The sequence below is a fragment of the Prenolepis imparis genome, unplaced genomic scaffold (genome assembly GCF_030444845.1).
Source record: "Prenolepis imparis isolate NDT839.2.m4 unplaced genomic scaffold, iyPreImpa1.0 SCAF_92, whole genome shotgun sequence".
NCBI classification, from domain to species: domain Eukaryota; kingdom Metazoa; phylum Arthropoda; class Insecta; order Hymenoptera; family Formicidae; genus Prenolepis; species Prenolepis imparis.
In genome coordinates this window covers 74,432-101,790 of record NW_028141250.1, presented here as the reverse complement: position 1 = coordinate 101,790, position 27,359 = coordinate 74,432, and the positions used below count along the sequence as shown (strand labels likewise).

The following is a 27,359-nucleotide window of genomic DNA, read 5'->3' as shown; positions in this document are numbered from 1 at the left end:
CTGTAGATTTTAAAATTACGTCTACATGAGTTGTTTATGTATTGTAAACAATTATTAATAATAAATATAAATACTGCACTTGGCGCCCTTTTTTACATTTTTTTTAAAAAAAGGTAAATTTTTAAGAATTATATTTGTTCACACATGTATAATAATATTCATATAATTGTATATATACAGGATATCCCATTTTTTAATTAGAACAGGCTAATATCTCGAAATGATAAGGTTTTTAAAAAAATGTTTTAGACAAAAGTTATAGGGTTTCAAGGGGTATAGATAAGATGGTGTTATTAGTTTGACTTTGCATAGTCGTTTGAAGGTCATATAAAGATCACCTTCAATTTTTTTAAATGAAACTTCCTATTTTTTATTACATATACTTGTAGCTTATCTCGTGAGCTTTCCAAAACATTATAATAAAAAAATTTTTTTTTACTATTTTTCGAGTTACAGGAGCTTCAAAGTTACAGTATTTTGACAAAGAATACAACATATCTTATGAAACATTCAGTTTTCAGTAATCTTATCTTAATACTTTTATATAGAATAATAAGATAAATCCATTGGTGTACAGAAAACACATTACTTTTAAGAAAAAATATAAGACTGCATATTGCGAGTTTTATACTTTTTCTTAAAAGCAACTATGTTTTCTTTACACCAATGAATTCGTGTTATTATTCTATGCATAAAAATATTAAGATAAGATTACCTAAAACTAAATAATTTATAAGATATTTTGTATTCTTCGTCAAAATATTATAACTTTCAAGCTCCTGTGTAATTCGAAAAATAGTAAAAAAAAATACTTTATTATAGTGTTTTGGAATGCTCTCAAGATAAGCTATACAATGAAAAGTAGGTTGTATGTTTTATTTAAAAAATTGAAGATGATTTTTACGTAATCTTCAAACGATTATGCAAGGTCACACCAATAACACCATCTTATATCGTTCTCAAATCCCTACAATTTTTATCTAAAACATTTTTTTTCTAAAACTCTATTATTTCGAGATATTAGCTTGTTAAAATGAAACATCCTGTATATTGTACATTTATATTATAATATTATCTTTGGGTGTAGTTCTGAAAACTGACTACCTCCGATTTAGATAAAATTTTGTGAAAAGCTTCCTTTTAGCTTAAAATGGATGCCTTTGTAAAGGGAATTTTGGCGACTCCTACAAAAAAGTCATTTTTTAACAAAAAATTTTTAACAAAAATTAATAAAAAATATGGATAAACTTCCGAATACGACCCACGCCCGATTGCCATAAATTTTTGTAGAAACTGTAAATGATGTCAAATGATTGTCCTTAAGCGGATTTTCACCGATACAAACATTTAATGCTAAAAATATTAAAATAACTTTCTATATAAATTATTGTCGGTAATTATATAGAATAGGGCCTTTTCACATGGGTACACACACACACACGGGGGGGTGCAAGGGGGCCTTCGGCCCCCCTCCCGCACCCTTTCCGCCGGTAGCCAGGGTGGACCTCGCTTCACGTTGTAAAGTACACCGGGTGTCCCATTTTAAAGGACCCACTCAAATATCTCAGAAACACTGCGTTAAATAAAAAAATGTTTCCTACAAAAGTTGTAGGGTTTCGAGGGGGACATAACATAGTAATATTCATATGATTTGGGCGGCGTCTCCAAGGTCAAGTAAAGGTAAGAATAAATTTTTTAAATGGAAACCCATATTTTTTATTATAACATCTTTTTCTACTAATTAATTTGAACAACTTTTATCTGAAGCATTTTTTTATTTTCTTCAAAATTCACCTTCTCACCTTCAAATTCTCACCTTCACTTGACCTTGGAGATGCCGCCCAAGTTCAAATGAATATTACTATGTTATGTCCCCCTCGAAACCCTACAACTTTTGTAGGAAACATTTTTCGATTTAACGCAGTGTTTCTGACAATGAGATATTTGAGTGGGTCCTTTAAAATGGGACACCTGGGATGCCTAAACACAGTGAATTCCAATAGACAATCAAGAAAGATATATTCAAATAACATAACACATTTAATACCAAATATATATAAAGCGTCCTAAGATATACAATATACATATATAAAGAATCCTAAGAAATACAAAAATAGAATATCAGAACGAAAACATCAACAAGAAACAATTTATATTATTCTTTTTTTAACCAGAATATACATCTTTAATGTCTTCAATTAATTTTTTTAATGGATCTAATTTATGTTTTTTTACATCTCGCCTCCACAGAAACTCACACAAATGATCAGCCATATTGTCTTTCGTAATTTGTAAATCGTAAATAGACAATAATTTATACAGAACATTATTTTAATATTTTTAGCATTAAATGTTTGTATCGGTGAAAATCCACTTAAGGACATTCATTTGACATCATTTACAATGTTTCTACAAAAATTCATAGCAATCGGGCGTGGTATTCGGAAGTCCACCCAAAAATATAATAAGGTAAATAGGAGAGAGAGATTGTCTTGACCTTGACAAAATATGTTAAGGTTACTGTTCTGAATATACTCCGAAAAGTTTTAAGTTTTGTTTATGGTTTATTAAATTGTTATTAACAATTAAATCATCCTTCCACGCGAAGCGAGGTTCCACCCAGACCTATGTGTCTAGTTTTTTGGTAGTGGGGCCCCCCGCAGGGGGGCGGAACCCACTGTGTCCACGCATACACTTTTCCACGCGAAGCGAGGTTTCACATGGGTTTGCAAATTTCCACGCGAAGCGAGGTTCAACGCAAACCTATGTGTCTAGTTTTTTGGTAGTGGAGCCCCCCGCAGGGGGGCGGAATCCACTGTGTCCATGCATACACTTTTGCACGTGAAGCGAGGTTCCACATGGGTTTGCAACTTTCCAAGCAAAACAAGGTCCACCCTCATCACTCTCTGCTTTCAGCGCGAAATGAGGTCTATATTTGCGAAATTCGACATGGGTTTGCAACTTTTCACGCAAAGCGAGGTTCATCCCCATCGCCCCCTGCTTTCAGCGCGAAACGTGGTTTACAAGATAAAGCAAAGTTCTGATTCATCCCTGGGACATAGGTTTGAGTTAGATTATATTTTTTGTTAAAAAATGACTTTTTTTATAGGAGTCGCTAAAATTCCCTTTACAGGCATCCATTTTAAGCTAACAGGAAGCTTTTCACAAAATTTTATCGAAATCGGAGGCAGTCGGTTTTCGGAACTTTATTCTTATCTTTAGTATTATTAAATTTAAGAATTAGTATATTTTATATTAATATATTAATAATATATTAATTATTTTATATAAATATAATATATTAATATATTTATTCAACATATTTACCTTGAATTTGCTTTGAATTATTTTTTGACAATATTATACGACTTATAAGTAATACCAGATGTTTGTCCAATAAGAATACTTATGTAGTCTAACTTGTGCACAAGATGTGATCAATTACTGCAAATATTAAAATCAATTTTTTAAATACACGTTTAATATATTTATTACTTAATTTTATAAATTTAATTATATATATATATGTATCGTCACGTCAGCTGACCAACAAAACTCGTCGTAGATTCAAGACAGTCAATCAAAAACATCAAAAATTAATTGTGATAAGAACGTACTCTTCTCGCTCATATGCGTTACACACGTTAACTTAGAAATCGTTCTTTTACAATATATTTTTATTGGAACTGTATACGTTCACATCACCAAAATGAGTCAACATTAGATGCACAAATATTCATATGTGTTATTTTGTTGTTATGGAAACTTTATTGCTATGAGACTTCTGTAAAAAAAGAATGACGAATTTCTTATTAATTACTATACAGACGAACTTCATGCACTACACACGCACTTTTCACATCAATAGAAGATTTCTATTTATTCTTTTTTATCTTTCCTTATCTTGTAGTAAAACTAAGAAACATATATATGTATATACATATATCATATCCGTTTATTAAAAAATTTGTTGGTTTTACATGTAAAATAAAGAATAGTAAAAAATAAAAAAAAATAAAAAGGTAAATAATAAAAAAACTAAAATGTTCCAATAATGTAGAAAACGTGTGTGTGTGTGTATATATACAGGGTGTTCAAAAAAGACCGGAACCCCTGAATAACTCAGAATAATCGAATTCTAAGAAGAAAACACCCCAGGCAAAAGTTGTAGGGTTAAAGAAAAGGGACTTGATGGTGACCTAGAACTTGACCTTGAGATCAAGTTTAGAGGTCATTCGAAGGTCAACTGGAATTTTTTAAATAGAAACCCCCATTTTTTACCCCGGATTCGGAAAGAGCGGGAAATTTTACGTTCAGAAAGGTACTTAAGTCATGGGTTAAGATGACCTTTAAGGATCAAATTGTATAGAACAGAAGAATCTATCAATAACTAACTTTAATCATGTTCTAGGGGGAAAACACCCCAGACAAAAGTTGTAGATTTAAAAAAAGGGACTTGATGTTTATCTTGAACTTGACCTTGAGATCAAGTTTAGAGGTCATTTGAAGGTCAACTCGAATTTTTAAAATGGGAACTCCTATTTTTCGTTCAAGCGCGAGCGTACACCCACTGCTCGTAGGTGATGTGCTCGGTCCTAAAACGGACTGTATCTTGAAAACTAAACGCTTGCCCATCTTGATCCTGGACTCGTTTTAAAGGGGAAAATTTCTACTTTTTTTAAAGATTTTTAGAAGGAAATCGAAGATGTCTAAATTTGAGAAAAAATTGATTTCTATTTTGTTTTTTTGAAAATCTTAAATAAATTTTTACTTCCTCAAAAAACTGATTTTACAAAATTAAAGTATGTAAAAAAAACTTTTCAAAACCACATCTTATTTTATAAATCGTAGTCTACTGAAATTTATCAGCGTTTGAAGTTGGACGCGACGGCCCAAATGATAAAAATTTAAATCCCTGTTAATAAAGAGCCCGTTGGGCGTGGGCCAAAAGATTTGAGCAACAATTTTACTTTTGATAAAACTACAATTTCTGCAAATTTTGCGCCACAAAATTATTGCAGCAACATTTTGTAACATTTCTGCAATGTTGCAAGTTTGCAAAGAAATATTTTTGCAATATTTTTGTATTGTTCGATAATCTCTTTTTGTTATATGTACGAACTCTGCTGAATGATAAGTAGATAATATGTATTGTAATGATAAGTCGATAACAGACATGTATTCTTCTCGCTTATCTTGCCATTTGATTGCAAGTAACTTGTTTGTAGAGCGGAAATATATTTCACTCTTTCTTAATTTTTCTTCCAATTTTGGCATATATTTCCGTCGTTGTTTTACTATACCTCAAGCATTTGTATTATTTTTATGAAGCAAATTAAACAATGTCGGATTAGTATACCAATTATCAACAAATAACATATGCCCTTTGCATAAATATGACTCTAATAATGTAAGTACAATTTTGCCTGATATTCCAAGTGCTTTTTTATTTGGTACATTAAAATTACATTAGAATTACATTAGAATTATAGCCTGTATAAATAATAAAAGCTTGAATATGTCCACTTTTACAATCGTACAAAACGAAAGATTTTATGCCGAATCTGTTTAGACGGAATATATACTGCTTAAAACTTAATCTTCCTTTAAATAACAATAAACTTTCATCTATACATAAATTACGAAATGGAAACAAATAATTTTTAAAAGATACGCGGAGTTTATTAACAACTTCATGTATTTTTATCAATCGATCAGAACTAACTGTTGTAATGTCATTAAAGTGTAACATTTTTAATAAAAAAAAACATATATCTGTCTCGAAACATAATCTGATTAAAAATATCTGTACGCAATCTATCTTTTGACTAGAATTCTGTATAATGTAATTTTTTTATTCGCGACATCAGTAATTTAATGAAAAAAAAAAACAGAAAATTTTATTTACTGTAGTTTCTTTTTCATAACTATTTGAGAAAAAACGTATGTTATTATTCATTGCATAGTGACAGTAAATATTTGCTTTTACTGCAATAAATGCGACTAATTCTTCAGAAAAAAAATAATTGAAAATAATCTAACGCAGTGGAAAACCAATAAAGATAAGATTTTATGCCAGAACCATTCATATCAAATTTGAATATTCTTAATTGCAATTTGTATGTGATCTATTCATTTCCTCACATTCTGTTTCTTCTAAATATCTAAATTATCTACTTCGTTTTCCGATTCCGATGAATTCAATATTCGCCTTCGTACTTTATGTAAATTTTTTCTATTATTTAATGCAAGATGCGAACATTCTCTATCAACATCTCCCACTATTTTTGATTTTGTATCGCTTAATAATTTTTCTTTTATTACACTTAGTATAACCATATTAGAACGAACAAGTCTACAAAATTAAAAGAAATAAAATAATTAAAAATAATACTACTAATACAACTACAAACTCAAAAGCAATAATATATACCTGATAATGATATGTCGACAAACAAATAATTATTTTCTTCAAAGATTTTATCAATATACTATACAGTATTAAGAACTATATTATTACTATATTATTATACAATATAGTATTAAGAAATGGAAGTATATCTTAATTGTGAACTCTTGGCGATCATACTTAATACTGTCGTTGAATATTTTTTTTTTTTTTTTGTTGATAAAACAAATGCAGACAAATAAAACATGAAAATATTTCTATGATGACAAAATATAATTTTAAAAAAATTATAAGCGATACAAATCAGAAATGGAAAAAGATATTGATAGAGAACTTTTTCATCTTGCATATTAAGTAATATAATAATAACAATAATACTTATAATAACAATAATACTAAACAATAATAATAATAATAATAATAACAGCAAAAATTTACGTAAAGTTTCCAATAATAAGATATTTAGCGACATTATATATAATAAAAAGAAGCCACTTTAGTGACGTTTTGTCCCAAACAATCGTTTAGAGAGAAGTCATTGTAGTGACGTCTTGACCCAAAACATTGTTTAGAGGAAAGCCACTAGTGGCGCGTCGTATTCAAAGGTTTAATATTTTATTCCATATACACTTACATTCAAATAATCTTGACAACATTATAAGTTTGATTTTGTTAGCTTATATTCATGTCGTAGAGTTGAAACCATTTTTATCGTGTTTTGTCTTAAGGGACATCCACGAAAATTTTTTCATGTATATTTTTATGATTTTTTTTGCAGAATGGAATAAGACAAGAACAACATCCTTTCAATTGCTTTAAACTACCATTTTTTTGCGTTCATATTATTTATGAACAGATACACAAAATTTTAAAAATTGTAAGCTGTATTTTATCATATAAAATCGGTTTCAACTTTGCGTCGTGATAATATCTTCGGTTAACTTTGGACATTTCCGGAACATTATCGAACATTTTGAATATTCATTTATAAAACACTTCAATTAATAATAAACTCAAGTTCTTTTTAAGAGTAACCAATAAATTACAATAAAATTTATATACAAACTATAAAATTATGTTTATAAAAAAAGTTTTTTACTTACTCTAGGCGCAAAGATTATTGGTAGAACTTGCGGGAAGTAAAATTAAATTATTTGCGCGGCTATAGAAAATCACAGTGCAATAAAATTAGTTAAAAAACTTCATCGCAGAATCAAATATATTAGCAAATTATACTGAATGATGTTCATGATTTCTGTACGATTTTGGTAATTTTTATGTATATACTGTCAGTACTCGATAAATATTATTTATCAGAATATCAAGTTATTTTATGTTAATATTGATAAAATTTTGGTGTACAGAGATAATATATATTATAGTTAATAATTTTAGCATGTCTCTGAAGAATTCTCAAGTGAGAAGAAAATAATTCTAAAATATCATTCAAATTCTTATCAGAAAATAAGATAAAAGGAGAAATAATATTATGCTATTAAACAATTAGGATAATTGTATTGTTATAATATTAATTTGTTATATATTTTATATCCTCTTAAATTGACTACGATAATGACAAAGAACATTTGTATATAAGCAATGGGAAAGATTTATTAATATATAGAAAAAAGAAAAATGTGCTTTAAATATAAAATTATTATAAAATTTTTTAGAAGTAAATAGAAATTAGTACGGTTTTGTTTCAAATGTATAAATTAAATAAAATCTGTCTAATAAAATCTCTCTTGAGAATACTATTGATTTTTCGATAATGTTCTATTTTAATATGTGTCGAATGTAATTGGAAGAATTAATATACGTAAAAATGAAATATAGTGTTTTGTTTGAATTAAATAAATGTAGTTTTTCAAATTTTGAAAGTTTACCTTAAAAAAATAATTCTATTAATACAGTGTTCCAATTAAAACATATTTTAGAGATATTATTTGAGATAATTATTTAGGATATTATTGCTCCTTATATTATAAAATATAAAAGATAAATAATTAAATATATCATCTGTGTGTATTTCAATATTTTGTACAAAAATATTTTTTTAAAAATATTTTAAGTTTAATTTATTTTTCATTGCATGTCTTTTTTATGGTCTCCATAAATCTTTTTAAATTATAACTCTTATCTGTACAATAATTACAGTAATTGTAAGTAAGTTTCTGAAAAGAAGAGAAAATAAATTATCAAAAATTTATTTTAAACTATTAGGAAAAAATATATATTATGTTTGTTTATTATTTTTTGGATGCTTTTTATATTATTTTTCTTTAAAGTACAATTTTTATTCAAATTATTTTTTGTACCAATTTATATTCTTCAAATCCTTCAGCTTTTTTGTCATTAATTGTTAATTTTTCTACTTTGAGAACAAGCTCTATACAAAAATTCATCGATTAACATAAAAATTAAATTGTTGATTCACCAAAGCTATTTGTGAGTTAAATTTAATATTAGTAATTAAGCAGATTTGTTGGACAGAAAGTTATATATGATATTTATTCGACAGAAAGTTATATATGAAAGCAATTGTGTCAGTATGCTCATGGAACAAACTCTTTTATTATCAAATTTAATCATAGCAGCAAATTATTTTGTGTAGTAAATTAATAGTATAGAAAAATAATTTGAGTTCGAAAAATATAATTTAATAATTTTAATAAAAATAAAGCAATTATTATGATTGCTATATTGGAGATATAATAGATTTTTTTTATTCACTCTTTTTACCCCAAAATTGCTTTTTATGGTAATTAATTTAATTTTTAATTTTTAATGATAACTGTTAATTGTTATTAATAAATATGTTGTAAAGAAATTTGCTTTAAATTAATAACATTTATAATTTCAAATTTATTAATTTGATTTATTAATCAGGAAAGTTATTTTTTCAGTAAATAAACATAAACGATTCTTTAATTGATTACAATTTATTGTACATGCATATATGGGCATTCCGATATAAACTGCCAGTAGTGAAAATTTATAGTTTACGTTACGTATATTATAGATAGATTTTTCATACTGACAATGAGTACTGACAATGAGTGTAATTCCTGTAATGTTTTAACATGCGAAAAAATCCGTGGACAAGCAAAGCGTTTTGCGCGTAGCAAATGTCAACAAATCATGTTCGTATGTAATTATATTACATATAAAATTCGCCTTAAAATTCCCTAATATCACACACTTTACGATCTATTTACCGCATGTTTAAAAGTTCTTTCATCGGCATGTGATATTCGTTAATTCTCCCTCTTTTCCTTAAAATGCATTTTAATTTTTTGAAAAGAATCTATCATAATGGTTTTTATAAGCAAAATTGATTTTATGGGAAATATTATTTTAAATTACAATTTCAAATTGCAAATATTATTTCAAATTACAAATATTATTATAAAATTATAAAATGCTTTAGAAATTGAATATTTTCTATGTCTTGGCTAGTTGTTGGTTAATTTTAGTTTTGATTTTTACATTTTTTGGGGGTACATTATTTTTTACGGGAAATTCTTTTTAAAAATTATTTTAAGTATAAAATAGATACATATACATACATATAATATAAATGGTATAAATGGTATAAAAGGTATAAATGGTATAAATGATATAAAAGGTATAAAAAGGCAAATCCTTAATTTTTAACATTTGATATAATATTGTCGTAATTTTGCTTTCTTTTCATATAAAGGATATATAGTATATTGCTCGAAATAATCATAATCTTTGTCAGTAACCTGTTACTGATAAACACGTTGCCTTGTGTTGATCCTCCAATGTAGCTTCTTTATCACTAGAACAACACGCGCGCACGCAATTCTTCGGTTTTATGTTAAAAAAAATATATATTTTTGAAAAATAATGTAAAGTTTATTTAAACTCGATTAATATTTTTTCACGACAAGCTGTTAAAGCGTTCATTAGCTAATTAAATTTTAAAATAATACACACATATGTATATACATAATTTGAATATTTTATTTTCAGATCAATGTGTACTGTGTACTACACTCTGCTATTGTACGTATCGGTGAGTAAGAAATTGTTTATTTTATAACATTTCTATAGCGGTAATGGGAATGTATATAATATGTTGAAAATATTAAAATAATAATATGTTTCAAATAATATGTTATAATATCTTATTCGCGATTAATATTTTTTGACAAAAATCAACTGATAATTGTCAAAAATATTAATCGAATTTAAAATATTATAACATCCCTTTCTAAAAAAGGCATGTTTAGTCGATTCTCGCAAGTATTGTTGCATCTTTTCCGCGATACTGATTGACTGTTTCGATTTGCATTGTGCGTTACATTCGTAACATCGAGAGGCTGTCACCGTGAGGGTTAGTAATTTAACAGTTTGTTCAAAATAAAATAAAATAAAATAATATGTTTGAAATAATATGTTATAATACTTTATCCGCGATTAATATTTATTGACAGAAATCAGCTGATAACTGTCAAAAATATTAATTGAGTTTAAAGTATTATAACCTATTATTTAAAACTAATATTATTTTATTTGATTTAATTTTAAACAAATTGTCAAACTGCTAATTCTCGCGAACAGTTTTTCGATGCTACGAATATAACGCACAACGCGAATCTTGACAGCCAATGAGCATCGCGGAAAAGTGACAACAATAAACTTCGAGATATTCGAGCAATCGACTTCACATATCTTTTTAAAAAAAGGATTTTTCGTCTTTTTTTATCAAATTATTTAATAATTGAGGTTCATCTGCTACTATCGCATCCATATTATTTTCTATTTCTTCCAATTGGAAATTTAAATTTTTTAAATTTTGCTAAACATAATTTATTATGATCATTTGGCAATGTAATATATAAGATAGAATAAATCATTGTTGTGCTTTAATTACGTTAAAACGGCAAATACTTTTTTAACATTAATTGTCCCTTCGCAAATAATTTTTGATTTTGTCGAAATACCTCTAACTTCTAACTAATACACATAATTTATAATTATTATTTAATGGATCAGTATAAGATATAATTTATTCAATATTTCCTGTAACAAAAGTGGTAAATGAAATATGCTACCTTTAACTTTTTTTAGCTTTAACCATTTCTTTTCGAGGCAACTTCTTATTAATAACAGTTGTTATTTTAAGAACAGTTTCATACGTTTTAACTCTCCGTATAAAAATTTTTTTTAATGTATTAAGAGATAATATTACTTCGTGCACTTCATCTAAGAAGATTATTTAAGATGCAATATATTGAAATTAAGCCCTTTCAAAAGTTGCTTACATAATAATTACATATATATTACGCATTAACTTTTTATTGTTGTACGTACGTCATGAAATCTCTTCAAATTTGAATGTCTATTTGTGCTCTTGAAGACTATTGACTTTAGAAATATCTTTTTTATAACAATCTTTCGCATGATTCGCAAATATGTTGTAGTGTGTTTACTGAGCGTTTAGTCGAGACTTTAAATGCTTTATGATGTTTAGAAATAATATCATTATTACTCAAAATTGTATTGGTCTGTTGATATTTACATATATCTGCTTTTTCTTGTGCAGAAGTAACAATTTTATTTATTGTGTTTATGTCAGCATGAATTAATGCTTTGTCTAAATATTCAGTTTTTCGATAATAAAACTGTAAGTTGATAAATTAAACGCTTCATATATCTTACTTTTGGAAAATGAGGCGATATAATAATTGAATTGAAAGAAACATACCTTTGCAAAATGTTAAATCTATATGACAGCTATGCATATGATCCAATTTCGCATTTGAAGTTTTTATAGTATATGTATGAATACTTTGCACACATCAATTTTGATGCATTCTTTAAAGTACATCTATTTACAGTTTCGAGGAACTTCTGATAATGGTCAATTACAAGCGAATCGTAAATTTTACAATTGAAGTATTGCACGACCAAGATTTTATGGATCTATCTGTTATTAATGATAATTTATTTACTACTTTTCCTTCTGTATTCATTACCAAAGGTTCAAATGAAGTTGCATTATGATGATATGTAGACTCAAAAAAATAATTTTCAGATGAGGCTGTACGTCTAAATTCGCCACATAATGCAGTTAATTTGTCTTTAATTGTAGAACATTCTGCGACAAGAGTTAAGCTTCTGCTTTCTTCTAATTAAAGTTAATTTTGTATATATTGCGAATATAACTGATTCTAATACATATGTACCAACATACAATATTTTCGTTACGGCTTTTAATTATTTCTCAATATGATCTCTAATATTGAGTTTATTTAATACTCTTAAGTATTTCTAAATAATTTAATACTTTTAAGTATTTCTAAAGAATTTTTATAGAATTTCTCGACCAGAATTAGAATTATATTTGTGGATTTTTTTTTCTCTTTTTATAAATAAATCTTCTAATAGTGTAATATTTAAATTGCGGATGTATTCCACGCAAAATAGCCCGCAATTGTTAGTCGCTTCTTCCTGTTCCTTCCAAGGACATCCGGACAAAATATATCTTTACATGATGGCTCATGGTATTTCAATGCCTCAGAAATTTTTTGTGCTCTTTTTAAAGTACCTTTTTTTAATGAATTTAAAATTACTATTAAATAATTTCACTGCAGTACTCCGTTAAAATATCTTTTTTTTAAATTATTAAATAATAATGTGTGTATATACAAGTAGATTAACTATAAGAAAGATTTTTCAAAAAAGTCACTATTTCGAGCTGTTGAAGCGGTATACCTGATAATGATGCAGAGTCCGTATTATACATTTTGAGATTTGCATTGGAAATCATTTTTGTGAAAAAGGAAAGAGATGTAATGATATCTATAGAAATATATATATTCTCGATTTTGGAAGATTTCTCGATATTCTATTTGACCAAAAGAACTCATTAATTTAACTATCCTCGGAACTGCTGGTTGTCTACGTCATCAAAAAAAGGATCTGATTCGTTATATCTTAACGAAGGCAAAATATCGGCAAAATATGACAGATTCTCACCCGTTTCTAGTGAATCATGTCCCTCTGATTATAAGTCCCAATATTCCTATGGTACGCACAATGCATATACACACATTTTTTTAATTTGCATATATGTAAAATATAAATCAAGAATATATATACAATTTAGGAAAAAGATTTAAAAAAATTATTTAATTAATTAAAAGATCAATTTAAAAAAAGATTAATTAAATTTAAATAAAAGAAGATTAGGATTTTGTTATAACTTCCTCAAATAGTGCTTTTGCAATAATTGATACTTTAAAATATGCATATTTCACATTTTATAATGTTGCATTGAATTAAAAAAAATGTTTGAACTTTAGTTTTTCAGGAGAGAAAGAGAAAGATTGCACAAGCTTCTACATTCCCCTTTGAGGCCTAATATTGTCCATATGGATATATTGCATATATGTAGAATATAAATCAAAAATATAAATTTAAGAAAAAGATTAATTAAATATAAATAAAAGAAGTTTAGATTTTGGTTATACCTTTCCTAAATAGTTTCGCATTGGTTGATGCACAAAACTGCATCGTAGGTTTCTGTTTTAATCAATATCTAGAAGTTTCGCCGTGTCACCGCTGGGATTTCCGCTGCAAAAGTCGCCATTCTCTTCGGTCCGGCCAGGGTCCATCGCTCCGATCGATAACTGATTATTTCGGCAGTTCAAGTTAGACAGTTGATCCAAGTAGGAATTTAATTCTCGCTGTAATCCTTGTTCCTCATTATCCGTTCGGCGGTTTTATTTTAGTCCACCGTGGGAGTTACTATATCGTTGAGCATACGGAGAAATTTTTAAAACAACACATACAATTTTATTGCATAATAGGCATTCTGCTCTGGTATTATTAATTTTTTGAAAATTTGTTTTCCACGTATTATTATTTAAAGTAGAAATTTCTTTGTACTCATGGTTTAAATGTGTTTTTAAATAAATAAATCTTTAATTAATTTAAAATTAGTGTAACATAAACTACATGTTCCATTATCATCAATTGGAATATAAAATTCCTACATCCAGGAATAATAACTTTTTTCGTGCAGTTCAGTACAATGGCGCTACAACTCCGAAACAAGCCTCATGAAGTTTAGCCCTTCACACATCTCACAATCAGTGCATCGGCTCCAACTCGACACGCGCAGCAAAGATTTCGCATCTGCAATCTACCATCTCACTCTCGACTTTCTTTTGTGCGATTATTGTATATATTGAAGTCGAGACGTTTCCAAAACGCTGTAATAAAAATTTTTTTATTAAGTACATTTTGAATTATAAAACTTAAAAGTTACAGTACCGCCGACATTCGCATTACCCAAGATGTATCACGTGGAGGTTGCCCAGTCGGATTTACATCTCGTGTATGTATGTGTGCGTGTGCGTGTGTGTGTGTGCGGGCGCGCATGCATGTGTATGTGTCAGCACAGCCAGAGATAAGGATCCCGAAGTTCGTCAGTCCCTCGGTATTTTACGACTCCAAACCCTCTCTGTGCGCACGAGTGTGTGTGTGTGTGTGTGTGTGTGTATGTGTGTGTCAGATGTAATTAAAGAATTAATGTATTAGGTGTTCAAATTGATGTCTGTTTACTGCTTGACAGTGTGCCAAACGGATGTAGATACTTTGCACTCTTTGCAGTACATTTTCTAGCATTTCCTGTCCAATTAAATTCGAAACGTCTAATATTCTGGCTCGTAATTCATCAATGTTGGCAGGTTTTGTTTCGTATATCTTGCTCTTCAAATATCCCCAATAAAAATAATCTAGTGGGGTTAGGTTTGGTGATCTAGGTAGCCACTTGACTGTACCTCTTCTACCAATTCATTTATTAGAAAATGTTTCATTCAGAAAATCACGAGTCATTACGGCAAAGTGAGCTGGAGCCCCATCCTGCTGGAACCAAACATGTTCAAAAGCAATTCCTGTAATGTTTTGGACATACGTGGCACGACTTCGGTTTTTAATAGGTGTACGTAATTGTGTGCATTTATATTCCCTTCAATAAAAACGGCCCTACAATATGTATGATGACCTATTATCTCAGCCCAAACATTTAGTTTCTGGGAATATTGAGTGTGACAATCCCTCATCTATTGAGGATTATAGTTAGCCCAATATTAAATTTTGACGATTGACAGATCCGTTTAACTCGAAGGTGGCCTCGTCAGAAAAACAAATCCAATTAAAAAATTGGTAGTTCTCATCATTTCCTCGCAAAATTTAATTCTTCTGTCAAAATCATTCTCAGACAGTTCTTGAACGAGTCTCATTTTATACGGGAGGTAATCATGTTTCTTCAAAATGTCTGCGACCGATTTTCGGCTTATATTGCACTGAGCTATTTTCGAAGGAGGCTTATGGGGATTTTCGATAACACTTTGTAGAACTTTCAAAGCTACATCATCGTTACTTGCTGTTTTTGATTTCCCGGATCTTCTTTCATCTGCAACTGAACTTGTTCTTTCGTGAAACTATTCGATAGACAGCAACTTTAGAAATTGGATCGCGATGAGGATATGTGTTACTAAACAGATTCGCGACGTCTTGATAGAATCTCATTTTATCATTATACCCTCGCATCATAAGAATATAGTAATTCTCTCTGTATGAGTTAGATGCATTTTTAAAAGTAATCAGATATGTAATGGTACAATCGTAGAAAAATTAAAGATTTTATGTAGAAAAAGTGATAAGGAATGACGGATTTCTCAGATATTATTAAATTGTACGAGTATGAAGTTCGCGTTCTTCTGCCTTCATATTTTCAGGAGAATAATAACGCAGGGCGTGTAATGGTCCAAATATGATTTATTTTCGACGGTGCTAATAAATAAATAAGAAAAAAATATTTTTATCCGATTTATCCTCCAGTCCGAAAGCCTTCAGTAACTCGAATAAGCGCATCGGCATATAATTAACACTGTCGATGAATTTCGTATGTCCTAATTGTATGTCGTTAATTTTGAAATTAGTTAATGTTCCTTGGGGAGATAGGGCCCCGGGGTGCAATATAAAAAATAAATTCATTAGCGGGGGACAATCACTCCCCCCCCCAACCCATCTCTGAACACTATATGCAATTAAACGCATGAGGGGAGCCTAAGCTCCTCAAAGTCAAGAGTTAAAAAGCTGATATGAAAATTGACCCGGTCGACTGACCGGGGCGATGTATTGTATATAATTTCTAAAAATTTACCTTTAAAATAAGGTAAAAAGAAACGCCAAATATAGGCACGCCAGTAATGAAAAATTACCCACTGCAAACCCATGTAGAATCGCACAAGAAAAATAATAATATCAAAAAAATTGCGCCATGTAAAAGTAGAAACTTGTATCAGTGAAAAATTAAAGTTGCAAACCCATATAAAGTCGTATATAGACTTCTCTTCACGCTGAAAGTTGTATGAAAAATTACCTACTGCAAACCCATGTAGAATCGTAATAATAAAAAAAAGGATAATTCAAACACAAAAAAATTAAAAATTAATAGAAAAATTAAAAATTTTTGCAAAAATTAAAAATTATTACAAATTAAAAAATTAAAAAAAACTTGGTGCTGCTAAATTAAACAATTTGTTAAAGTTAATTTTGAAATTTGTTTTGAAATTTTGAAATCGACGAGAGAATAAAGAATTTCCAATTTTTTTGTAAATAATTAATATATAATTTTATTGTGAGTAAACTTACGTGAAGATTCTGCCTTGGATTCTTCTTCCGCTTGTCGTCTTTGGGTGAGGAAAGCCAGTTTTACAGGGGTGTTATTCGCTATGAATAATTAATAACGATTGAAAATTTAACTTTATAATATAATCACGGTTGCAATTTTCTCATCAAAAGTATAGAATAAAATAATTACCTAATAACTGTATCCTTCGATGATCGTGTTGGAAACTTTCACGCATAAGTATTATTTCAGCGGCAATGTTTAACAAGACCACCGAAATGCCCCAATCTATATAAAATTCCGAGTGAAAAATTGGGGCTCAAGCATGCTAATTTCGTAGAAATATTGTAATTATTAAGCGACCTTTTTCCGTCAGCTACGATAAATACGAAATAGCATTTATGATCAGCACTAAACTCGCGGCTAAAATTACGCATTCAAATATTAAATTTTTGAGAGCTGTCATTTTTTCTCCTCACACGTTTACTACACGGTACACATAACTTACAGAGCATTAATACAACGCACTAATATGATATGTCGCAACGCGCACATTTACGAAACGTGTAATTTAGTTCGGACAATGTCAAACTCAAAATGTTTATTTTCTATTACACAATGCGAAATTTATCGAGTTGACTCTGATTGTTGGTGAATTTTAGCAACAAGCTACCGGAATAAGTGCTTAAATATACAATAGCACTGTTTTTGCATTACGATAATACTTTTTCTAAATATTTTGCAACTTGAGAAATAATACATAATTGTTTTTTGTTTCATCATAATCACATATTTGACGGCGTTTCTTATATTGTTTATTTTTATCAAATATATGATTAGGAATATTTAATATGTCTTTTTGTAATTTTCTAACCTTATAATGGTCAGATTGCTCTTCTTATTTTCGTAAATGAATTACTTTTATCACTTCTTGTTGTATCTTCAAAACATTGTTTTTTTACAACATTTCGTAGCTGGACAAAATCACGCTTTCTATGCATTTCTTGCTGAGTTGTCTCTATACTACAATTCCCCAGACAGCCATATCTGTTTGAACAGATTTTGCCAAACGTCTGTTATATATTTTTGCTAGCAAAAAAACTGCAGATTGTATACAAAATCTGTTATATGAAATAATGATAGCAGAATGTTGGCAGAAATGTTACAAAATCTGCTGACATAATTTGGTAGCAAGTCAGCACCATAAACCAAGTAGGATTTGTATAAAATTATCATTGCAGATTGGCGGCAGAAACCGAGCAGGATCTGTTGGGAATCTGCGCAACGTAGTTTGATGTCAGATTGGCGGCAGAAATCGAGCAAGGTTTGCGTGCGCACAATCTGATGACAAATTGACAACAGAATCTGCATTTTGCAGTTATTTAATAGTTCCTTCGCTTATCGCTATGCGATGTATTTTCTCGCAATCAAATTTCTGTTAAAAATACATATAAAGTCTGCAAAAGTCGTGGCCTATTATTAAAGGATTAAAAGTACATTTCTATCAGTTTTAGACTGATTGGAATCAATAGGATAAATTATCCATTTACTTCCTATATTGATTTATTTCCTATTCATTTAAAGCATAAAGCAAGAATTTAATTCTCATATAAATAATTATATCTTAAATTTTAAAAATTAATTTATTTTTACAATTTATTTTATTATTAAAATTTAATTAAATTGAACATTTGTTATATGAGATATAACTACGATATAACATATATGTTATACATTAAATGTCATATTTATGAAAAGAAAATTATAATTAATTGATAACATCTTATGCATCTGTTATATTTATTAAAAAATATTCAATTTTATTAATATATTTATGTTCAAATTGCAAGAAACTGCAGGTCCTGCTCGCAAATTGCTGTCAGATTGTATGTTTGAAACTAAGAGAGCGCATTATTACAAAATCAATTATCGTTACATGAAAATATTCGGCATTGCCCTGCGCACATGTTTAGATTCGACAGTCACCTTCAACCCGAGTAGAAAAATTTTCGGGAAAAACTTTTCACTTTCCAGAAACCAGTCAGTTTTTACTGGCTAGGATTAGTTAGACAGTAACTGTTCAAAAACTGACCAAATAAATACTGACTATTGTTTCATGGCCAATTACTGACCATAAACTAGGCTTGAAAAATGATGGGTAAATATTGGGCAATTTCTGTTTAGAAAAAACTCTGAAAATACTGAGCATAGTTTCTTGGCTAGTTCTTGGTTAGAAACTAAACATGAAAAATGATTGGTAAATTTTGGATAGTTTCTGCCCAACAAAAACTCTGAAAATACTGAGCATAGTTTCTTGGCTAGTTCTTGGTTAGAAACTAAACATGAAAAATGATTGGTAAATTTTGGATAGTTTCTGCCCAACAAAAACTCTGAAAAAACTGGGCATAATTTTTTGGCTAGTTTTTAATCAGAAATTAGATATGAAAAATGATAGATAAATATTAGGCAGTTTCTGTCCAGTAAAAACTCGAAAAATAATGACCTGTGTTTCTTGATCAGTTTCTGACCAGAAACTGGCAAATAAAAATAGTAAGTAAATGTTGGGCAGTTTCTGTCCAGAAAAAAATTGGAAAACACTGGCCAGTGTTTCTTGGCCATTTCCTGATCAGAAACAAGAAAAAAATATGATAATAAATTTTGATAAGAAAGATTTATAATGATAAAAGCAGAAAATATAAGTTTAAGTAATAGATGTTTAGATTTTTTTTCAATATTAATCTTCCGTCTCATATAGGTTTTTAAGACATAAAAGTACTAAAGAGAGGTTTGCCCCGAGTAAATAAGTTATACATATTTTTGAAAATTGTATACATATATATAATTGCATTTATTTGTCTCAAATATTAAGGGAACAATAATATTAGAAACAATTATAATAAATAATAATTATTATTTTATATTATAACGCAATCAATTTAATTTAATTAATTTAATGTTAATTTAATTTATAATTTAATAATAATAATATATAATAATAATTAATAATATAATTTATAATTTAATTATTTTCTTCATTATAATTTAATAGTAAATTTAATAGTAAAAGTTAATTTAATAGTAAAAATAATATAGTTAATTATAGTTAATTTAATTTATATTTTAATATAATTAATATAACTAATATAATTAATAATAATATAATTTATAATTTAATCACTTTAAAGTGATTATTAATTCTTCATTATGTTCCGTTGTATCATCATTTCTTTCTTTATTTTCATTGTCTTTTTCTTCGTCTAATCTCTCTTCGTCTAATCTCTCTTCGTTTAATTTCATAATTTTTCTATTTAAATCCCAGTCTTTAGCATTTGAAATAACATTTCCAAGAGCTTTGTGGAAAGAGCTTTCTGTTACATGAAAGTCGGCGTAGTTAACAAATATATCTACAAATAAAATTAAATGAAATTGAGAATGCGATATTCACGAATTATATATATTAATCTATAAAAGTTTTCAATTATTAATGTTATTTATTTACCAAATAGTTCTTTGCAGAAATATGTCTTAATAAAAATATGTTTGTCTTTCATCTTCTTCACAGCCGTAAATTGTGTTATCACATTCTTTGTAAAATATTTTCGTAATATGATTACAATATTCCTCGATGTATTCAAATTATTGTTAATTAAGATACTAATCGATTTAGCCTGAAAATAAATAATATGCAACAAATATAATAATATGTAATAATAATAATAATAATAATATAATATGCGCAATGAATTATACTTACAAAGAAATCTCGATAATCCTCTTTTTCTTCCAATAATTTTGAAAATTTAAAGAATTCTTCTATGGTTTCAAAAGGTAATTTAATGTCCTTACGAATTGCATTTCTACTTGGAGTATTAATATTATTTGTTAATATTTCATCCAATTTGTCATTTATATCTTTATTAGATTTTTGCAATGCTTTTATGCAATATTCTAAGTTATTTAATTTTTTTAAAATCAATGTCATATCTGCAATCAAAAAACATTAAAAATAAAAAAAAATATGTAAAAACCTGTTACTTATTATTCATTATATTTACATTCCACTTTCTCCTCTGTTGTTGTAAAATTTTCTTGTAATTTTGTATTATTATCAACAGCATTGCTGTTTGTAGTTGATGGATCCGTATTAGAAGGGCTTTTTTTTATTATTATAGGCATGGAAACATTTTCTATTGATTTAATAGATACCTTATTCTTTTTACAAATATCCTTTGCAGTTTGCCTTTTTCCAAATGGTTTAATTCTTTTTCTATTTTTGAAATTTTCATCATTTGATTCTAGATTGTAAATTATTATACTTTATTATTCAATAGAAAGTATACAAATAATTCAAAGTCATATTAGATGTTATTGATTTGATGCCAGAATAATATTTTATAACCATACATAACTTTATATATACTAACCACTTTCCGATGAATTTGTTATTGATTCTATATCTCTGGTGATAGATGATGACGCATTCTTCAAAATGTTTTCTATTTCTTGTTTCTGTTTTTTATTTTTAGATATAATTTGTTCAGTTATTTTATTAACTCGTCCTAGACAATCACTATCACAATCTGTTGTGAAAGCATAATTGTCATTTTTTAAATAATCTAATCGTTGCAAAGCTTCTTCATACGAATCTGCTTGTCCTTTAATTGTAATGGTACATGTTAACCATTTGCTGTCTGGATCTCCTTTTGTTTTAACAATATCATGAAATTGTTGACATCTTTTAGTTGTATATGGTGGTGGTAAAAAAGGTGTTTTTAATGTTCCTTCTTCCTCATCGTAAAATATCCAATTGCTTGGAACACAATCAATCGATTTCTTTCTTTTATCACTTGAATCACTAAATTCAATTAATGTATAGCTTTTCATTTCAAATATTTCGTCCTTGTAATATTCACTGACAGAAGTTAATGACTGAGAGGTTAATGATGTCGATAGGAGATATATATATATATATTTTATTCGAACCGCCGTTTATAAACACTCGACTAAAACGCTTATCCTTTCAAATCAAGCCAATCACGGCATGGGACGCTTCGTCAGAAGTATACAATAAAATCGAGGCAACGGACAGATAAGCATATACACGAAAACGACAATGACCTGACACGAAAATAACAACATAATACATATAGGGTGATCTCCCGGGGATCCCGCTACATCGGAGACCGCTAACACTATCTTTTTTTTTTATGATGTCTTTTTTGTTTTTGTATATATGTTCACATTATACATTAATTGAATTTAGTGATTCAAGTGATAAAAGAAGAAATTGATTGATTGTGTTCCAAGCAATTGGATATTTTACGATAAGGAATAAGAAGAAACATTAAAAATTCCTTTCTTACCATCACCATATACCATATAGAATCAAAAGATATCAACAATTTCATGACATTATAGAAGCAAAAGGAGATTCAGACAGCAAATGGTTAACATATGTATTATTACAATTAAAGGACAAAACAGATTCGTATGAAGAAGTTCTGCAACGACTTGATCATTTAAAAAATTATGCTTTTACAACAGATTGTGATAGTGATTGCCTAGGACAAGTTAATGAAATAACTGTATAACTGTAAATTCATCGAAAAGTGGTTAGTATACATATATAAAGTTATATATGTTTATAATATTATTCTGGCATTAAATCAATGATCTACTATAACTCTTAGTTATTTTTATATTGCTTATTGAATAATAAAGTAAATATTTTACAATGTAGAATCGAATGATGAAAATTTCAACGAAATTTCTACAAGTAGGAAAAGAATAAAACCATTTGAAAAAAGGCAAACTCCAAAGGATATTTATAAAAAGAAGGTATCTATAGAATATAAAGATATAAAGATATAAATGACAAATTGGATGAAATATTAACAAATAATATAAATATTCCAAGTAGAAATACAATTCGTAAGGACATTAAATTACCTTTTGAGACCACAGAAGAATTCTTTAAATTTTCAAAAATATTGGAAGAAAAACAGAATTATCGAGACTTCTTTGTAAGTATAATTCATTGCATATTATATTATTATTATTATTGCATATTATTATATTTGTTGCATATTATTTATTTTCAGATTAAAAAATCGATTAGTATCTTAATCAACAAAAATTTGAATACGTCGAGGAATATATATCTAAAAAAATAATTAAAGAAGAAATTATTAAATAATTTAAGAAAAAAATAATCAAATTAAACGAAAAAAAAAAACCGTTCAAAAATGGATAAGCATTTATTAGCAGCAAGAGAACGAAAAAGAAAATATAAATGTGTAAAAGCAGCTGTCAGAAAAGATATGCATACCTTATACAGTACATGTAAGCATATTCTAACATTTAATTTTTAATTTGTATAAATTAAAAATAATATAAATTAATAATAATATTAATAATATATATGTATACATATAAAGTTAATATTAAAAAAGTTAATTAATTAAATTACTTAAATTAATTTAAATTAATTAAAAAATTAATTTATTAATTTTAATTGTAATTAATTATTATAATTATTAATATAAATTTTTTATTTACAAGTTATGCTAAACTATAATTAAAATATTTTTGTACATTATAATTTATTATGATATTTCTTTTCTCTCTCTAGTACAGAATAAACGTTTAAAATATAGTGAAAAACAATATGATACAATAGATATAAAAAAAAGAGAAGAAAGTAAAAATCAATTAATACAAAGTAAGAATTGTAACATCATCTCCCAATCTGAAGAAATTTTACAAGACAATATAAATACGAATGCAAATGAAGAACTTAATGAAGTGTATATATTAGATATTTCTGATTCGAACAATAATGACATGCACGTACAACAAATACCACGGACACCTACGGATAAATACCATGAAGCGGAGAAAATAAAAGAAGATTTTTATAAAGTAAAAGATATTAACGATATACGTGAGTGGGCTATAAAATGTAATATAAATCAAAATAATTTAGAAGAACTGTTAAATATTTTACGTCGTAATAGTTACCCTAATTTGCCCAAATGTGCAAAGACATTTTTAAATACTAATCAGGCTTCTTACAATATACAACTAATGAACGGAATAGATGGAACAGCCGGAGAATTTGTTTATTTTGGGATAGAAAAATGGCTTTCTAAATATTTTCTTTCTGATTTTCATTCTTCGTCAGATATCTTTTTACAATTTAATATTGATGGAATGACATTGTTTAATTCTAGTTCAAAACAATTTTGGCCTATTTTATGCAAAGTAATTTGTGAATCTAATATGTATAGTCCGTTCTGCGTTGCAATTTATAATGGAAATAGCAAGCCTGCAAATAATAATGCATTTTTTAAAGAATTTATACAAGAAATTAATGTATTGTTGTCAAAAGAATTAATAATTAATGGAAAAAAATTTAACTTAAAAATTCACAGTTTTATCTGTGATACACCAGCACGAAAATTTTTGAAATCAACTATAGGGCATGGTGGATATGGTGCTTGTGAACGATGTGAAATATATGGTATTAGTGTTTCCGGAAAAAAAAAGAAAAAGATAGTATATCCACGCGATAAATATTGCGAGAAAAGAACAAACATATCATTTCGTAATCAACATCAATCATGTCATCATACAGGACAGTCACCATTATTAAACATTGAACCACCAATAAACATGATAAATTTATTTCCACTTGAATATATGCATTTGGCTTGTTTAGGAATAATGAAAAAATTATATTTAGATATTTGGTATTTTGGTAATACAGACACAAAATTGAAACCATCTTATCGTCGCGTGTTAGATAAAAGAATTGTTTGTATAAAACAATGGACACCGTGTGAATTCCAACGCAAGCCTCGTAAACCAGTCGCTCAATTAAAAGCTTCAGAATTAAGATTTATTTTATTATATATTGGTCCCGTATTATTCAAGAAAATTCTGAATATTCAAATATATAAACACTATTGCTTATTACATGCTGCTTTTAGAATATTATGCAGTTCACATTTTATTAATATATTTATTAATGAAGCTCGAAAATATTTAGATAATTTTTTTGACATAATGTCACTTCTTTATGGTAATACTTCTCTTAGCATTAATGTACATAATTTAATTCATGTTGTTGATGATGTAGAATTTTTTAATTGCACATTAGATAAAATATCAGCTTTTCCTTACGAAAATATGTTAGGTAAAATTAGAAAAATGATCCGAACAGGTAATCATCCTTTATCACAAGTATGTCGACGTCTTTATGAAATTGATAATATCCCAAAACCATATCCAAATTTTAATCAAATCTCAATTTTGAAACAGAAAAATAGTTTGAATAATAAGCCAATAATACTTAAAGTAAATTATAAAGGATTTAAATTAAGCACAAAAAAACCTAATAATATTGTATTATTAAAAAATGATTTAATAATACAAATAACGGACATTATATGTAATGATTTAGTACAAAATGATGACGATGCTTACGAAATTAAAGGATATATTTGGCAGAAAACAAGACCTATGTATACATATCCACTAATATCAAATAATTTACATGAATGGAAATTAGCACCAAAAGTGTCTTCCACATTAATTTCTTGTAGTATGTATGACATTTATAAGAAAATTGTTGTAATTTCAATAATTAATAACAAAAATGACAAAGAAATCGAGGAATTTTATGCTTCAGCATTATTACATGCCGAAGAATATTAATTGCAATCAAATGATGAATTTAATATTGTATTACATATACATATAAAATAATAGTTAATTATAGTTAAATAATAGTTAATTATAGTTAATTTAATTTATAATTTAATAATAATATAATAATTAATAATATAATTTATAATTTGATTATTTTCTTCATTATAATAATCTGCATTTTGCAGTTATTTAATAGTTCCTTCACCTACCGCTATGTGATGTATTTTCTCGCAATCAAATTTCTGTTAAAAATAGATATAAAGTCTGCAAGTCGTGGATAAAAGATCAAAAGTATATTTTTCTCAGTTTAATTTTTGATATCTGACAAGTTTAACATGAGAATATTAAACTTATTAGAATCAATAGGATATACATGAAAAATTATCCATTTACTTTCTATTTAAAGCATAAAGCAGAATTTAATTCTCATATAAATTATATCTTAAATTTTATAAATTATATAAATTTAATTATTTTTACAATTTATTTTATTAATTTAATTAATAGATTAAATTGAACATTTAATTGCTATGTGAGATATAACTACATACAATATAATATGTTATACATTAAATATCATATTTATGAAAAAAAAAATAAAATAAAGATTAAAAATTATAAAATTTTAATATAAATTATTACTTAGAATTAGTCAGAAACTATCTAGAAAACGATAAAATAACTAGTTATAATTAGTTAAAAATTGATCACAAACTGATAAAAAATTGCTTATAAAATAGTCAAAGATTGCTGAGAAAACTGGACAGAAACTGATAAAAAACTAGCCAAAAAATTATCAGAAACTGGTTAGAAATTGATAAAAAACTAGCCAAAAAATTATCAGAAACTGGTTAGAAACTGATTTGTTTTACTGTCTAGTTATTGGCGAACCAAGCGTCGCCCAAACCTGTCAGTTTCTGGCCAGTTTGACTGGCCAAAAACTAGCTAGTAACCAGAATTCCTGGCCAGTTATTGGCTAGAAACTGGATGAATTTCTACTTGGGAAGGCTGTCGTAAATAATTGTCGACAGTAAAATTGTCAACTCGAGTCATTAAACCGAACAAAACATCTAGCATCTTAACAACAATACATGCCAAAAGTCACCTCGTCGTTCACCGTATCGCGCTAAATCCTATCTAGAAACGTCTAGAAAAATCGCGCGTATAAAAGCAACGAGCGCGCAAAGAGCAGCGCCAGATTGCTTTTGGTATTCGCTATCGAAAGTCGTCGCGCCGTATTATATTCATATTCAATCGAAGGTGCTTCCTTCGAACTACCGCGGGTGCATTTGCGAGTTATTAATAATATGAATTGTGTCCTTTTTTTATTATATATATTTGTACTTTCTTTTTTGTCTGAAATATATCGTGTAGTGTCAAGATTGTGCAATACTTTACTTGCGGTGTCCAAACAACCTTGCCCTTCATGTAACATTGCTGGTCCTTCGAGCCGGATCTTTTTTGTTGTGTCCATTCTCCAGCGGTTCTCTTCCGCGACGGGCTCTCATAGGAGTCAGTGCATTCACGTGCTCGTGAGCGTGCATCTTGCAGTTCGGTTGCTTC

At 27.9% G+C, this 27,359-nt stretch overlaps 2 protein-coding genes and 1 long non-coding RNA gene across 6 annotated transcripts in view; 1 reads left to right on the top strand and 2 right to left on the bottom strand.

Moving 5' to 3' along the window:
• Positions 1-27,359, top strand: part of LOC145947489 (uncharacterized) — a 70,149-nt gene that overhangs the window by 9,196 nt on the left and 33,594 nt on the right. Inside the window, exons 4-5 of one of the 3 annotated variants that reach the window (XM_083057272.1) lie at positions 10,409-10,451; positions 18,326-18,574. In XM_083057272.1, the coding sequence (XP_082913398.1) occupies positions 10,409-10,451; positions 18,326-18,379 (97 nt within the window). In that variant the 3' untranslated portion in view covers positions 18,380-18,574. Of the gene's footprint in view, positions 1-10,408; positions 10,452-12,476; positions 12,964-18,325; positions 18,575-27,359 lie in introns of those variants that run through there. The other 2 variants (XM_083057273.1, XM_083057271.1) reach the window with 2 other exon arrangements.
• Positions 16,730-27,241, bottom strand: LOC145947490 (uncharacterized). Of its 2 annotated transcripts, XR_014427177.1 has the most exons (4): positions 27,195-27,241; positions 17,277-17,372; positions 17,108-17,185; positions 16,730-16,812 (listed from the first exon to the last, which is right to left on the bottom strand). It is a non-coding gene; the product is annotated as an uncharacterized LOC145947490 (long non-coding RNA). The 2 variants fall into 2 exon arrangements; XR_014427176.1 differs by having other exon boundaries at positions 16,735-17,185.
• LOC145947496 (uncharacterized) lies at positions 20,259-21,317 on the bottom strand. Its single transcript, XM_083057278.1, has 4 exons — positions 21,140-21,317; positions 20,839-21,068; positions 20,584-20,752; positions 20,259-20,488 (listed from the first exon to the last, which is right to left on the bottom strand). The coding sequence occupies exons 1-4, from the start codon at positions 21,258-21,260 to the stop codon at positions 20,259-20,261; spliced, it is 750 nt and encodes a 249-aa protein (XP_082913404.1). The 5' UTR covers positions 21,261-21,317.